The following is a 17,339-nucleotide window of genomic DNA, read 5'->3' as shown; positions in this document are numbered from 1 at the left end:
TGTAGCATCTCACTTACTTAAAAAATTTACTAGCCTCTTATCATTAGTAGTACACGTGTTTTCACAAGCTACCAAGTCTAAAACTACTACCTATAAATTGAAAGCAAAAATTGCTTTTAATAAAAATTTTGCCAAACATCCATTTTGATTGATAGAAAGAAACATAATCCCTTTTTATTAGACTGCCTGAAAATTAAGATTTAAGATTCTTGTCCTGTTCTCCTCTTCTCAAGAGGCACAGTGGTTTTCTCTGATGGGAATACATATAAATAGCTTTGACCCATGATAGTCAGCTAAAAGATGCTGTATGTATGCAATCTAATGAAACCTGTAATTCTGTGTGAATCTTTCAGGCTCTGCACATTCCATATCAAGCAACAGTCTTGTTATTGAACATGCTTTGCACAGTCTTCAAGCAGATCCTGCAGCAGGATTCAAGTTACTGAATTTAAGGTTTCCAATAAGAAAGAAGTGATTTTTCTAGCACCATGTCAGGAGCAGCTGTCAGACTGAGCCAGCAATTGCACCACAGACAGTCCTACAGGTACTGTACCTGCAGCAGATTGTAATCCCAATTCATGTTTATGCCCAGACTTCACTTCGACAATCTATCTCGTTGACAAGACAGCAGGCCAAAAATAGATCCTTGCAGGGATTTTGTACACAGTGAGAGCCTGGATGAGCAGAGGAGCAGCTGTGACTCCAAGACATACCATATAATGAAGAAAATCTTTTCTGAAGAGGCAGGAGCTTGCTTAGCAGAAGATGAATTAAAAGCTAGTCTGACAAAAGCAAAATTAGATGACCCAGGGGTTCCCATTCAAACAAAACGACTGTTCTGATTGCATACAGTAATCAAGGTCCTGAGGGGACTGTTCCTCTTCTGCAGCGGGTAGAAGGAACACTTAGCACAGTTCTCTGAATTGTTAGGGAAAAGACAGATAACATCATTACCTGGGTTTCTATTTTACCCTCTTGATTTAACATTTAAGCAACATCTGCTGCAGAAAATAAATACAATCGGAGAGTCTAAATCCAGTCTCGATTAGAAAAGTACTTCCAGCTCAAACATAAAAGGCATTTATGCTACACACTTTCTGCCTCTCTCATCTGTCTCCCTCTCCCCCTCTGATTTTTTCTCTGGTGAAATCACAGCTTTCTTACTATCAAAGATAGGAAAGGAAATACATCTGAACACTGAATATTCTAAGACAATGCTTCCATTGTAACTAATGACAGGGGAAGATAAGTAAATACAAGGTTTTGATATTGACCAAATACATGCCTCTGAAAAAGGGATATAAAATGTCCTTCTAGAGATAAGGACCCCTTTAGATCGATTGCTAACTTATCAGGAAAAACTTAATGCTGAAAAAAATATAACCCGAAAAGACAGAAAGAACGGGAGACACCAATAAATATCAAATTGGTTCTGATAAAAAGAGTACCTGAAGTCAATCTTACAAGCACCTTTATGAGAATTTAGGAGGAGGAGATTCATGAACACTCTCCAGCTTGCTTTGGCTTATTGTCTTGACTTGAAAGCAACAGTAGAATATGCTGAAAATAACTGAGCTTAACTTCTAAAAATGGAAGATTTAATTTTTTTTACGTTGAGTATTCCTTGAAAATTCATAACAGATCTTGATAAGTTTTCAAGCACCGTGATACAGGCAATAGATAATATAAGTTTTCAGTTAACCTCTGTAGGTTTTCCTTCCCCATCACACTATCATTCATGGTAGCACTTCACATTCCGGAATTCCAAAAACTATATTGTGAATCAACAGAAATGTTCTTTCCAATGAGAAAAGTCTAAAACAGTCTCTCAGTGGAAAGCATGACAGGACTTTTGAGATGACTCTTAAGGTTATCACAAAAGCAACACAAGGTATTTGTTCAAACACATGATGCATAGGTATGTCTTTCATAATCATAAATGCCTGCCACATGGAAAACAAAATACACTACATGTGTTGGTTTCATGTTTTCCCTCTCAATGCACTATGAAAATTTAAGATGCCATTTAAAACCCATGAACATTAGTATCTATAAGAAATAATAATTTCAAGATTCTCAGAAAAAAAAAGAGAAGACAAGAAGAAGATAAAAGAAGGAAAAGAACATTTCAGATTTGACAAATTCTAGTGATTCTCTTGACTTACCATGACCTTCCTTAAGGTGTAGCGTTTGGATCTAATATCATCCATCAGCATCTCATAGGGTGTGAGCTGATATTCTATTGGGAGTGGGTTGTACTGACGCTCTTGAACTTTCTTAAGTTTAACACCATTCCGTAAATCTCGCATCACTTGCACCCAAAAACGAGCCTGAAGGGAAAAGAGAGAGAAATTTTATTTGATATCTTACCCTTGAATAACAACTCACATTAAATCAAAGTTGTTCGTTTTCCTTCCAGGGTACCACCAAATATGTACAGCTGTACTATTTTATTTTTAACACATCAATCAAAACCCATTTTATTTTACATGAGCCTATTTTTAACACTTGTGAATGCAACAAAACTTTGTTGTAATTCAGTAGACTCACCTCAAGTACAGAAAAAGAATTTGAAATTCTCATACCTTACATCTATATTCCCATTTCAAGTATACTGCAAGCATGCCTTTAAAGTTTTTAGACTTATACCTAATACTATGCAAATTAAAACAATGACTGAATCTGAAACATTGTTGCCCAGAACTTCTTTGCAAAATTTCCCAGTAGTTGTTCTTCAAACAGAAATTTTGGAATGGACTCCAAATCCTAAGGTCCAGCAACATCTTCTCAGTAGTCAACTTCCTTTTGCTCTGCCTGTAAGAGCAACACACACTAACACTTCCCTCTCATTTTCTGAGAAGCAGAATGGCTGGAGAGAAGAAAAAAAAAGTGGTGGATAGAAGACTGGGAAATCGAAATCAAGTCCTTTAAAGAACCTCATAATATTCATCTGTGAACTGGCAAGAATAGAAACTAGAAAATAAAACAAGCTACTTCCTGGTTAAGAGTTTCCCTGTAATCTTTTTCTTTCATCATTGGAGAAACTCAGCTGGTAGCTCTGTCTACTCCCTGGCTGCCCCTCTGAAGGGGAGTCAGCATGATTCCTGTCTAAATATCCAGTCTCTTTAAACTGCAAAAGCTTCTCCATGAAAGCAGTCTAAAGGAAATGTATTGCTTCGATACTTCTATTGTTTCATCTGTCAGGAAATGAAAGTTGAGACTCATTTGGTTCTAATTTGTGATGAGTTACTATTAATTCATATGGTAAAAAGAACAGAGACTGATTTTAACATAGTACCATAGAATGGTTTGGGTTGGAAGGGACCCTAAAGCTCATCTAATTTCAACCTCTCTGCATTTGGCAGGGACACTTTCCACTAGATCAGATTGCTCAAATCTGTTCCTGTGCTCCATCATCCTCATTGTAAAGAATTTCTTCCTAATATCTTATCTAAATCTACTATCTTTCAGTTTAAAGCTATTCCTCCTGTCCTATCACTACAGGCCCTTGTTAAAAAGTCCCTCTCCAGCCCTCTTGCAGGCCCTCTTTAGGTACTGGAAGGGTGTTGTAAGGTCTCCTGGAGTCTTCTCTTCTCCAGGCTGAAAAACCTCAACTCTCTCAGCCTGTCTCCACAGGAGAGGTGCTCCAGCTCTCTGATCATCTTCATGGCCCTCCTCAAAACTCACTCCAACAGGTCCATGTCCTTCTTATGTTGGGGAACCCAGAGCCGGACACAGTGTTTCAGGTGGGATTTCATGAGAGTGGAGGTAATGACACCTTAAGTAAGCTTTATAAAGAAATATAAATTACAAGTAATGATGCTGAATCACTATTTAATTGTTGTCTTACCCAGTCAGCATTTTTTAAGTCATCAAGATCTGTGCTGGATTCATCACTTCCCTCTTTGTCCATTTCCTGAATCTTCTTCAGGTTCTGCCAATGAAAAGGAGTCAATAAATGAATGATGGCATTACTCTCAAGTAAAACTTCAGCCTAATTTTTGACATCTCTTGTATCAGGTTGTTTGGGTATTCTACTGAATGTTTTATGACTTGAATAGTAATACTGTAAAAGTAACGTGAAACACTATTTGAATGTATTTCTCTTCCTTGAAAAGCGTACCTTAAATACTGGGAAAAAAATGTTAAGTTTTGAGTATAAAAGTACTTCATGCTGGACGAAAAACTATACATGGAAACTTTAATCCCTAAAATTTAGCTATGCACAAAAAAACCCCCAAACAACCACCTGGCAGGTCTGTTAAGCTACAACACAGAAAGGTAAGGATCCCATTCATACCAAAGTTATTGTTATTTGTTGAATTCAATACTTCATTTTTGCAGGAGAAATTCCCAGAACATTAGTTGTGAGGAGAAATAATCTATGAGAAATCCTTTACACAGACATATTTATCAAAAGTATATTTCTCACTTTTAAGCACTCAAGCTCTTCCTCTAATGGTACTGAACAATCAGTCTCAATTTAGCTTCTGAGTTTTCAAGAAAAAATAAAAGTAAATACTTTTTAAAACTTTTTTTTTCCTGGGAGTAAAACTTCCAATTTCCAAACTGCCAACATTTCAGTGTAAGAAATGGAAGCACTGGAAGAGTGCTTAACTTGCACATTTAACAGCACTCCCAAACCTGGCTACAGAGATAGCAAATGTGAGTCAGCTACCACAGAGGTTTTGGAAAGAGACCAGATGGGTTCTTTATTGTCTTATTTAATAAGTAGCACAATTGCTTTCACATCAAGGAAGAAATACTACCATTGCCCTATATAAATAAAATACATAATTTACATGAAGACTCTCAAAACCATAAATCACCTACACTAACAGAAGCAGACAGATCACAGGACAATGTGGGAACATTTTGGCATGACTTGCAGTATCACAACAGGACACCCAATTGGGAAAGAATGTCTTCATGGAAACTTGTGTCGTCCTGGCGCTGTGGTCAGCAGTCAGTCTGACACTTACAGGCAATTGCCCTTTCCAGGGGAAAAAAAAAGAAAAATGGAAAGAACGAATAAAGGTCTTGCTTATATGTATTTTGCTATCTAGGGTTTCTTCTTTTCTGTATCACACAGTTGCAATAATAATTTCAAATACAGTATCTGTGAACTGTAAATTACTTGGTTTCTAGCAAACTGCTAACATTTATCGATAATCTGCAAAACATAAAATTGTTCTGATACTTTCTCCTTTTCCTCTTTGTAACCAAAAGGTAACTTTAGTAAATGAGCTCACAAATGTCAGATTTGCTGCTCCTTTTCATACTGCAAGGTACACATTAATTTTTAAAAAAATAACGTGTTCCAGCTGCTTAACCTATACTTCAATTGTTCAACACGATTAGTGACAATTACCCATCTCAGCAACCATGTTCCCTTATTTACTGGGTTGCTTTTATGCCCAAAGGCTAATGTGTTTGACTGACATAAATATTCCATGAAGCTAAAAAGATTACAACCTGTTTTTCTTAACAACAGAAAATAAGAAGAGGGGAAAAAAAACCCATGAGCAGCTAAAAGATCTTCTAAATAAGGCAACCATCTAATTAGTTTCTCTGGAACATAGCTAGAGGGGGAGTTTCTACTTGAGAAAGCACAGGTGTAAGTGATGCCGGCTACCATGCACTAGAAAGCTGCAAGAGCAAAACCTGCCAGCCAGGAGATCTCTCAAAGTGCAGTTTATAGTACAAATGAACTGGTACAAGCACAGGCTACTGCCAAAGCCAGGCTTCTGTTATGCCCCATTCTCATGCTTAGTGCTCTGTCTGCTGCACTTGTACCAGCAGACACCCATTTCACAGGGATAGTTCAATCCCCTTCCTGGCACCTGGCTCAGATCCCTAAGTGCAGCCCACTATGCAATCAGTGGGAGAAGAGTACAAAATAAAGGAATTTCCATCATTATAGAAGTTACAAAGCTTTGGAAGACTGGGGAGAAAATAAATCAGCAAGTGCTCTATCCTTGCAGTTAGTTCTTAGGATGGCTTCTTTAACTCTTCCACACCTGCCAGGTACTGCTTAGGAAGGAATAAATTCACTGTGACAAATGATTATGTTTAAAATCCTAGACTAAACGGAACATTAGGATTTCCCTCTAGCACCTCCAGCCATCATCAGTGGGTTTCTGCCTCTGTTTCAGTTGTAAATAATAGAAACCAACACATTTAAAATACAATAGACCCTTTATCATAACTCAGCTGTGATTCAAAACCTGCGACTAACCTCAGCTGCTTACCCTTGGGACAATGGCTTAAGAAAAGCTATTACAGCAAAATAAATACATGCCCCAAAAGAATTTCCATTTCAGAAAGTAGAAACATCTTAAAATGGTTATTCTAAATGATCTAAATGATCCCAGAACCTCAGATCCATACCACAGACCTGATTCAGCCTGAGTGTTTGTTCAGGAAATAACGGTTGGAAGTGTACAAAACGTGTTTCAAGAGCTTATCCTTTCTTTTTAAACCATTATGGCATTTGGCCATTTTTTAAAAGACTGCATTTTGTGACAAAAGCTAGTAATAAAAATATCAAATGTCTTCAAACCTCTTGCTGCACTATTAAAAGCAGGCACTTGATTTGCTGCTGCTGCGTGGCCCACATTTGAGATGCACTCTTCTGTGCTCAGTGACAGATGGGAGTTTATATAAGACACTTGTCAGCACAGTGTCAAAGACTTGTTTCCATAAAATGCTCTCTAAAGCACAATGCTTCAATGAATATGGCATTCTAGGGAATTCAGATCTGAACTTTGACTTTCACCAATTGCAGAACACAGGCTACTGCAGTTTCCAGTTTATACTCTTAATTAGGAATGATTTGTTCACTAATTGAATTGATTCTTACACCACTATCTGTGAAGCTAATAAAATATTCTTGCACATTTAGGCTCAATTTAAAAATACATAATATGCACACAGGGAAAAACTGCTTTTACATATCTTCAGCTATTCAAATTGGGTTTAAATTCCAAGGGCTTGGCCAGCAGCATTACTCTGGTTCTTTGAAAAGACCCAAATCCCACGTAATTCACACATGGGGATAGGATCAGTTAAATCAGTCCCTGAAAACCTCTTGAGTTGATATCAGACAAAGGTTTTCACATACAGTGGTATGGATTGATGCACTTTGCTCAGTTCTGGAGAGGGCAATAGTCCCCATGCTGCTCAACATAAATATGCTGTTTAACAGGAGGAAAAAAACCCAAACCAACTGCATGGAACACTGATTGAGTGACAGTGCCCGCACCACTTAAGAAAATAAAATCAAATCTTTCCCCACCAAACACTAACCAGCAACATTTTCCCATATTATAAATCTCCTAAACTGAGGGGTCAAAGAGATCACAATGCGGCTGCAAGCCTGACAACAGTACAGCTGCAAAAGTGGAGTCACTGGAGGCCTGGAAGTGTAGACAAAAGTGAAGTTATGAGCAGAAAAGTTTGTGAATCCATTTCTTTCTCCAGCTGTGCTTTCTGAAAATCCAGGCAGTAGGGTATTTGACAGCTTCCACAGTCACAAGACTTTTAAGAGTAACTTGGCTAACGACTGTATTTCCAAAATAAGTTAGCCATTAACATTATTTAGGTACCTATTAACTATATCTATTATCATATTTTGTACAAATAATACAGCAGTATAGCCAGGTTAAATGGAAAGTAACACCTGACTTTTTTCATTAACTGTTTTCCAATTGAATCTTTGCATGACATGAAACTAGGAAAAAATGAATGGAAAAATTTAATTTCTATGCATGTACTTAATTAGATTTGTATGTTTACATTTCATACAGATCAGATTGAAATATATCCAGGCAGAGTGAAAGAATTATGTTTTTACATCAGAAAAGACAGAAATGAAAGTCAACATGTTTTAAAAGAACAGCACAAAGATGACAGATTGGGAGCTTTCTCTGTGTTCTACCAAAAACTTAATTACAAGGCACACTGTGGATAATGAAATTATGGATGAGTTTTTGATAAGCATGGACTTTCCCTGCAATCAGAGATGTAGGCAATTATAAAAATATGCAAAGTCTTAATTAGTCTGGAAGGAATATTAATCTTGATGCTTTAGGGTGTACATCAATCTCTAAACATTTCTGAGATATAAGTCAAACCTTATGTGACAGATCTGCCTACTGGACACATCTTCTATTTTATGCTGGCCAGCATCACATGATGTTTTTTAGCACCAGCTGCACCAGCTGTAGAGCTTATCACCCACAGCCCTCTCATGAATGATTAGCTCTGCTACAGGCCAGCATCACCCTTTACTGATACCACTCACAGAGTCACAAAGTGTTTGAGGTTGGAAGGCACCTCTGGATTCAGCTGGTCCAGCCCCCCTGCTCAAGCAGGGCCACACAAGGCCAGTTGCCCAGCATCATGTCTGGTCAGCTTCTAAATATCTCCAAGAATGGAGACTCCACAATCTCCCTGGACAACCTGTGCCAGTGCTCAGCACAGCTGTGCCACCCTCACAGCAAAAAAAGTATTTCCTGATGTTCAGAAGGAACGTCCTGTGTCTCACTGTGTGCCCACTGCCTCTGGTCTTGTCACTGGGCACCACTGAAAAGAGCCTGACACAGTCCTCTTTGCATCCTCCCTTCAGGTATTTGTAGACAACGATGAGAGCCCCTGAGCCTTCTCATTTCCAGACTGAACAGTTCTGGGTCTCTCAGCCTTTCCCTACAGGAGAGCTGTTTGAACCCTTCATCATCTTCCTAGCCCTTCCGTGGACTCTGTCCAGTATGTCCCCTTGCACTGGGGAGCCCAGAACTGGACGCAGCACTGCAGCTGTGGCCTTGCCAGTGCTGAGTAGAAGGGGAGGATCATCTCCTTTGGCCTGCAGGCAACGCTCCCAATGCAGCCCAGGACACCTTAAGGCTCCTTTGCAGCAAGGGCACATTGCTGGCTCACTCAGCCATTAAGTCCACATGGAACATTAACTCCACTAAAAGGCAAAACCGGGCAGTAACGGGGAGCTGAAGGAGGACTAGGGCAGATATCCCATCAACATATCAACAAAGCAGCTTCTTAATGTGGACAGCACCACCGGTGAGTCCCCTGTATGATCCAGAGAGGCAATTTCTGCATTCCATTGCTTGCATAGTCTCTCCCTGCCTCTCTCAGTCACAACTGATGCCATTTCTGAGCAACGTGTGTGACCTTTTTAGATACTTCACAGCAGGAACATTTGCTTTATCTCATGGACATAATTTATTTGCGTCTACAGTTCTTTCCATGGCTAGGTGCCAACAAAGGTTATCTCAATGACTTCTGGATGATCCTGAAAAAGATGAATCTTTTCTTTTACATGGGTCCATTTTTAGCAGTTACTGTCTTGCCCCTTGCCACACATACGTGCCTTTCCTCTACCATTTTTCCCCAAAACAATTTAAAAAAAAAGTTAAAAAAGGGGGAAAATCCCCTTTCTGCAGAATTTTCCTACTGCAGTTCTGAAAGCTCACTTCTTGAGATGAAAAACAAGTTGTACTCCATCTTTTACTCATCATCTCTAAATGCTTAAACAACGGGACACAGAGTTAGGTGGTCTTGGCCCATCAAAAGACCACTTTCAGATGACATCAGAATGGTACCCAGGGTGGGTCTGCAATAAGGGGACCTTTCACAGAGCCTAAGCAGCACACAGATGCTGCCAGTAAGCTGAAAAAACACCCCAGTAAACTTGCAAGAAAAATTTCACCTTGCAAAAAGACGTTAGATCAAATTAGTTAACTAAATTTCAACCCCAATGGAATTGCTGCTGCTATTGCACAGAAATATTTTTACTAGTTACCCTAATTTTTAATTGTTTAGTTTTTTAAACTCTTGCAATAGTAGTATCACATCTTTCTCAACTCTGGGCTGTCCTGTGCATCCACTACACTAAATGTTTCATTCTCTTTAAGAATGAAAATACCATCTCCATGTCTTCAAGTCAGCTTTACTGCTGACCTTTCATACACAGGGAATCAGACTGGAAATAACCACATGGCATCAATTATGTGACAAAGTGCCTTAAACATTCTATTTGACATCCACTGAGATGACCTGAACAGGTCACTCATTGCTTCATCATTTCTGATTAATACACTCACCCAAATGCATGCCAGTAAAATTCTTACTGAAATTATGCTCCATTTGCAATATAACCAATATAATGGTGATGTTCACATGATATACTGGGGAGCATGTGACTCCTCAGTATATGTATTAGTAATAAAACATATTATGACCCTATAGACCCACCCCTCCTACCTCCTGATCTATCCCTCATGAAATCCTGCAACTTTCAAAATACTGCCACATTTTTTGAGGGGAAAATTGACTACAGCATCACAGCAGTATTTTTTTCTGCCTCTTGGACAGTTTATTTCCCTTCTAAACCTGTAGTATCAGGTAGGCCAGATTTGGTTCTCTCCAAGCAAGTGAATTTCTGCAGGTAAAAATTCTCCCTCTTCCACTACAGCGAAGGAGGCTGTTTAAGTGTTTACTGAGCAAAAAACCACAAACCTCACATTCTTGAGAAACAGATACCCAGATGCCATTCAGTGGTCCTAGAAGGAATCCAAGTAATTTCAAAGTAATTTTTATCCATAGAAAAGCTATTTTAAGTAATTTTACAGGATATCTCCCCCCCCCTTTTGGTGTTTTTAATTTCATGTTGATCTCACATCCACAACTGTGTCTAGATCTGAGGGATTCTAAAGCAGGATCTCCAAATAAAGCTGTTACTTTTTAAAATAAACTAACAGTACAAACTTCCTGACATCTTTAGTGTCAAAACCACAATATTATACAGTATAAGTTTGGGGTTTTTTAATTGAAGTTGATGTATGTAACTTGTTTTTTCCCCACAGTTATCTGCCAATGCAAACACCACAAAGTCATGACAACAAAGTGTCCTCACTGAAGTATTCTGCGTTTATCTCCTTTATACCCAATACTCATATGACAATAAAAAAAGAAAGAAAGATCTTTTTTACTCAAAGAGCATTTAACTGTACTCCTTGTGACTTAAGATTCTGCTATGTATTTGCAAGACAGAAGAGTACATAAACAATACCACAGCTTTTACTGGCACAAACCTAGTGTGATCATATGATCCCTGCTTGCCTCAAGTATAAACTATAGAGGCCATTTTAAAATGGTGTAATAAGATTTACAGCATTCCACGTCATATTTCCTTTATACTTGATTTTTAATTTTGGACACTACATTATTTTCAAAATTAAATACCTTCCAAATCTGTAGTTGGATAAAAGCTACAACCAAGGATCAAGCACATCATAAACCCAAAGTATTCAGATTCCAAAAGCTGCTTCCAAGTTAATTTTCTTCTTAATTTCTTGCATGCTGAGGGGCTGATCCAGAGTAAAACGAAATCAAAAGGTCAAAATTCTGGCCCTGGTAAAGTGCAGCAATATAACTCTTACTGATTCAGTAGGGCCAAAATTCCATCTACAAGGATTACTTCCTTTGACCTAAATGTGCTTTGAATCAATGCCTAATAGCCTGTGAGAAGCAAATGTTTTCTTTCATTTGGGATTAACTCATAGTATGCTCTATGCTGTGATCAGATGTTGTTGGGTTTTTATGCCCAATTATAAGGTGATTAAATAATTCACAAATTCAAAATGTCCTTCTACTTTTTTTTAATACTTTTTTAAAATTATTGTTAAGACTTGATTTTAAATGGTTACCCACAATATTTTACTTGGACATTGACAACAGAGATGCCTTATTACTGCTCACTGTGGCCAAGATGTTCAAGAACTTCTGGAAACATAATTCCTCTCTCAGCAGAAAGAGGAACTCCAAAGGGTCTTATCTTTGAGCTTCAACACTGACTTGCAATAGCTGTTAAATGAGGTACTTCCAGCACAGGTCCCTCCATTAATATACAGGTAGTTAGAAGCCGAGATGTGAAATTAATGATGCCAAGGTTCAAGAGACAAAATTCAGATTTAGCATGGAGCCACTGTATCTTGACTGTTCCCTGTATCAGGGGCACTGGATGAAGAAGTCCTGTAACACAGGCACTTCAGAAAACAAATGGCTCTTTAGCCATGCTGACACTGTCGAAATTATCCTGGTATGACACTGCTTCAGTTTAAAAACTGCTTTCCATTTGAGTAGGACTGGAGGAGATTTGGAGATGAAACTTGACCCCGTGCAGCAAAAAAAAAATCTCTGAAGGATTCTCCCTCTTGGATGATGCATCTCACCCAGGAAGGAAGGAGCACCAGCCCCTTACGCCTCTGACTGGTTTGCATCTTCCACCATCAATGTGAGAATAAAAGCTCTCTTGTGCTGCTCTTAGGCTCATCTGACCCTTTAATGAGCTGATCTAGCTCATTAACCTGACAAGGGATAACTCCTCTTCTTTTTTTGTTTTGCTTGATATTTGCTGGGTTTGTTCCCTAGATCCAGAAGAAGGAAAACAGTGGGAGCATGTGTGCGTGGGTGGAACAGCTCTGCCTCTTTCAGCAGCAAAATTTTTAGGTCAGCCTGTAAAATCTTATCCTGGTTTTCAAAGGTACTGTAGATCTTGACTTAGAAAAGAAAATCCTTCAGGGATTTATTAAAGGAAATTATGAAAGCGCTGTTACTTGACAAGTTGGCTTTGGTGAAGAAATCAGCTTTAAGAAGCATGTTTCTCTTCCTGCTCTCCCCCTCACCCACCAGCTTTCCAACGTTACCAGCACGAGCACTGTGTAACTACAATTGTTCACAGGGCCATTCTGCAGGCCAGATCTGAAACTATATGCATTAAATATCATCTTTAAAGTCACTCTTCAGCCAGACCATCTAATTGCAGTGGTTCATAGAATGGCCTTTCAGCCAACAATAACAGCCAAACAGGCAGTGAACATAAGCATTGTGACCTGCAGGCGAAAATTTTTCTATTTTTAAAGTTGGCTCTGCAGTGAAACCAATGTGACAGACAACAACCCAATCATACAGCAGAAAAGAAGCTGCTGACTGGGGACAAAAGAAGAATCTCAGACAATTCTCAGCAAAGAGAATTCCCTCGTGAGAAGGAGCTGAGGAAGAACAAGCAAAGCTCTGACACTTCACAACATCCCTGAAACACCAGAGAAGCTTTTAGACTCAAATGCATTGCATACATGCATGTAGGAATGGGTACATGTATGCAGTGTGTTAATCTCCAAGAAAATCTTCTGTTTTACTCCCAAATAGACTAGTCACAGTCAATAACAAATTCTACAAGACATTTGTAAATGGTTAAAGGCCAAAAGGAAAAAGAAAATCTCAGCTGAAGAACTGCTCTCCCTAAACACTACAGGTCATTTCTTCAAGCATCTGACATTCCTTGCTAGCTGGATACTGAAGTGATTTCGTAGGCTGAATTCACACAGGGATGAGCTCAAAAGCAGATAATCTTCACAGACTGCTTACCTCTTTTGCACTTTTAATTTTGGCCAAGAAAGTGTACAGCTCCATTGTTTCAGCAAACAGAGCCCGACATACTGCTTGATAGTGGTTTGGAGCCTCTGATCGGGTTGGCAGGTGGGCAGCACACAGCTAGGGAGACAAATAAATAACAATATCAAAACAATGCCCCATTGCTTTCATTAATGCTACAGAGCATGAGAAAACATGAAAGTGAATGCAACAGAATATCAAGGGCACAAGCATCCATGAGACATTTCAGTTTAGTCAGAAATTGCAATGTATTTTCTAAACCTTCATTCTTATTTATTTTATGAGAAGAGCTCTGTAGGGATGGTAAGGGGACTGGTTGATCACATTCTGGAAAACTCTGAAAAACAAGACATTGCCTTTGCATTACCAAAAAAACCCCCCAAACCTGCTAAACGTGTAAAACTCTGAAAGCCTACTGAAATCACTAATAATCATTCACCATTACTGATAAGCAGTCAGTCCAGAATTGCTTTTAGAGTAAATCATGCAGCTCCCATTTCTGTCAAGAGTTTCACTGAGACAGGCCGTTACATTTCAGACAGAGAACCCGAATGTTATTAGCAACATTCTGTTTCAGGAACATCCAGCTTCTACTACCCTAGAATAGCTCAGCACAGATACTAATAGTTGTAATACCTTTTTTCCCTAAGTCAAATCCATCACCCGCAAGTTTCAACATGGAAATCTCAGCTAGAAACAGCTGGAATAAAATAAATAAAATAATTTGTTCCCTAAACACTTTAAAAAAAACCCAACAACCCAAAACCAAAACTAGAGTACCCATATCATACATCATACTGGTCTATATATTAAAATAAAAGAAAATCTTTACCTAAACTTTGTCTTATTACTGTGGTTTTATAGTAGCTATTTATTATATATATAGCTGTAGGTATAGCTATAGAGCTAAAACCAAGAACAAGCCAAAACCTGAGGGTGGCTACATTCAAATCTCCAGAACTAAAGCTTGAGACAAAAGCCTCTTTAGCAGAAGAGCCCTCAATTAGCCAAGTGGCATACTTGTCTAAATCTCTCCTGTTATTACAGTGAACGCTGTGATTACAAAGGGCACGATGCATGTAAAGCCCAGGCTGTTTTTCCATATTGCTTTCCATTTGACTTAAATCCATACTGCCACTAAAAGGTGAGGTCCTGTGGCCTCTAGCTGTAAGCATCCACCAATGCCCTTATGCAGGCACCAGAGTTCGTGCCCTAATTCAGAAAGGATTACTCATTTGGACAAAAATTAACAATGTGAAGGAAATGGAGCAGGAGACAATTATTCTTCATGGCACAGATACACTTGTAGTGCAGGCAAAAAGGAGCAAGGAGAATGCACTGCTGGGGTGGGAAAAGGGAGGAAGGGCTGAACAATTGTGTTTGACTACAGCCAGACTTAGATCGGTTCAATCTCACTGACAAGTTGCTTTCTGAGGTCATAGGTCTCTTGCTGTCTTTTATTTCTTCCCATTAGAATAGCAGTGCAGAGTTCAGTGGTCAGATTTGGTCAACTCCTTTGATAAATTTTTACAAGCACAATTTGGACCCCTGCAATGTCCTGTTCTGATTATTACATGTACATCTCTCTCTCTCTCTCTCTTCTTTTAGTTGTAAAAGAGAATATATATAAGGAAAGTTTATATATGTATGTGCATATTTTCATCCCTTGCTATATACTTTCCTCATATGTAGGGAATACAAGGCAGATGTTCAAGAAATTGCCTCCCTTTCAAATTTTATGCTGTTTTATAATGGATGGGCAAAATTTTCTTACAGTCTTCAAATTTCTTTCTGGATAATCACAGGAACATAGTAGACAGAAAAACCAAACCAAAGCAAATCACCCTTTCCTTTTTTTTCTTTCGTCTTCTTTTTTCTCCTCCCCTTTTTCAATTGTTTTTCTTTTCTTTTTTTCCTTTTTAACATATCAGATCAACTCCTTTGTGCATAAAGGGAGAAAAACCAAAACAGATGCACCTCCAATGTGTACAACAATAACAACACATACCACAAAGAGAGAAATCTATTAAATATTTCCCTTAACTTAATGAAAATATTAGAATATTTAAAAGAAAAAATTCTGAGTATGGTTAATTTGTGTTCCTTTTTCTCAATAATGAATTGTGTCCTTACCTGCCTTACTATGTTTTCAGTAGGCTATTTCTGGTTATTAATTATTGTACAGATAAAAGGGTTTAATTCTAAAATACACCACTTTCAATAATAATAATAATAATAATAATAATAATAATAGCAAAAGCAATTTCAAAAAAGGTCATAAAATGGTATAAGTCTTCATAGCTGAGAATAAATTTCATTATTATACAGATTGCACACAGGTTTTTAAGAATGTTTTTTTTCTTTATTCAGAAGCATGTTAATTAGAAACAATTTGCATCAAATATTGAGAAAGTTAATGAAATGCGGTGGTGACAAGTTCAAGCAGGGGATGGATATAACCTTGATTCTATTATTGAACACAAAGCAAAGCAAAAAAAAAAAAGCCTGCTGCTGAACTTAGTTACAAAAGCAACCACATAAAAAGCTGACCATTTGGTTTGCAAACGTTACGCTGTAGGTATTAAAAGAGGGCCAGCAGCTCCTACTAACTTTCATGTTCTGAAAAATCAGTCTCTGAGTGATCTTATATTATGTGAAGATGCATTACATAATACAACTCCTCATGGTAATATTAAGTCAAGCAACTTTACATGAATTTTTTTGATTGGGGAAGGTAAGCCTGAAGAAAAAGGAAAATGTAAATAGGACAGACTGATTTTCCCCCCTTTCATTGTAATATATTGTAGTTTCATGTTGTTCAGAAGGCCTGACAAGTTACAACTTCTGCATGAAAAAATACCACAAAATCTAGGCAGGCAAGGCAAATCAAGCATGAAATGTCACTTCTAGCCTGAGTTCAGGATATTTGTCCACTTTAAAAAAGATTTAAAATCTTTAATTTTATGGTAGTAGTATTTGAAAAGCTATGTTACTGTAACACACACAAAAATCCCAGTCAGAATGTTTTAATAACTGAGATGTGAAAGGACAGCCACCTAATAAACTCCTCCTCTTACCATGTCATAGCAGTTGTGGTGCAAGAAGGATTAAAATCAGATCTGCAGTCTTTTCCAGTCATTTTGAGTTCATCGAGGAAAGGAAGCCTCTGTATGCTGCTTATTCTGACACTTGCCTTTTCATCCCTCATGATACAACTTAAAACTAACCTAAGGGGAATGAATGTGAACAGTGCCCAGAGCTTAACACAAGGGCTGTTTGTTCTGTTTCCAAGAAGTCTCAAAAAGTATGGCTCAAAACAGATTATGTGGTCTTTGCAAACTAGTGAAATAACAAAAATATTATCAACTAGTGAAACATTAACATTAACTAGCTCAGTCTGTAAATATTTCCATTTCCAATAATTGTGAAGAGCTGGGATTTTTTAATTTTTTTTTTCCTAACTGAGCCTATCCAAAACCCCAGTTTGACCCAAAGCATTCAATCTTTGCTTAGATCACTAAGAAGATTAGAGGCTGTTTCCATCCACATTCAGGGTTCACAGGAAAAAAAGGCATTATGTAAATATCATAGCCTTGCCAGCTCCTCCAACTTCATCCTCAGTTGACTAGGAAACAGGGTGCACCAAGCCAAAGCAGCACTAACAGGAATCACAATTTAACCATCTGAAGAGATCAAACAGCATTTCTTGCATTTGCTTGAATACATTCCAGCACGGCCTCCATAAAATTACAAAAAATACAACTGACTCGCCCACTAAAATGCAGGTAAGTTTTGTAAAACCTTTTAGGTTAGATATATAAGCTTCATCAAAACACCGGAGCTGCTGGAATTAAGATTTCAAAAGACAA

At 38.1% G+C, this 17,339-nt stretch overlaps 1 protein-coding gene across 4 annotated transcripts in view; it reads right to left on the bottom strand.

The window, feature by feature from the left end:
* SPIRE1 (spire type actin nucleation factor 1) overlaps positions 1–17,339 on the bottom strand; it is a 124,578-nt gene that overhangs the window by 33,654 nt on the left and 73,585 nt on the right. For all 4 annotated transcript variants that reach the window (XM_017819455.1, XM_017819456.1, XM_017819457.1 and 1 more), the window contains exons 4-6: positions 13,444–13,569; positions 3,851–3,934; positions 2,166–2,330 (exon numbers count right to left, since the gene is read on the bottom strand). In XM_017819455.1, coding sequence (XP_017674944.1) covers positions 2,166–2,330; positions 3,851–3,934; positions 13,444–13,569 — 375 coding nt within the window. The remainder of the gene's footprint in view (positions 1–2,165; positions 2,331–3,850; positions 3,935–13,443; positions 13,570–17,339) is intronic.

The sequence above is a fragment of the Lepidothrix coronata genome, unplaced genomic scaffold (genome assembly GCF_001604755.1).
Source record: "Lepidothrix coronata isolate B3197 unplaced genomic scaffold, Lepidothrix_coronata-1.0 Scaffold75, whole genome shotgun sequence".
Classification (NCBI taxonomy): Eukaryota; Metazoa; Chordata; class Aves; order Passeriformes; family Pipridae; genus Lepidothrix; species Lepidothrix coronata.
The sequence above is the reverse complement of the archived record's forward strand: the minus strand, read 5'-3'. Positions and strand labels throughout refer to the sequence as shown.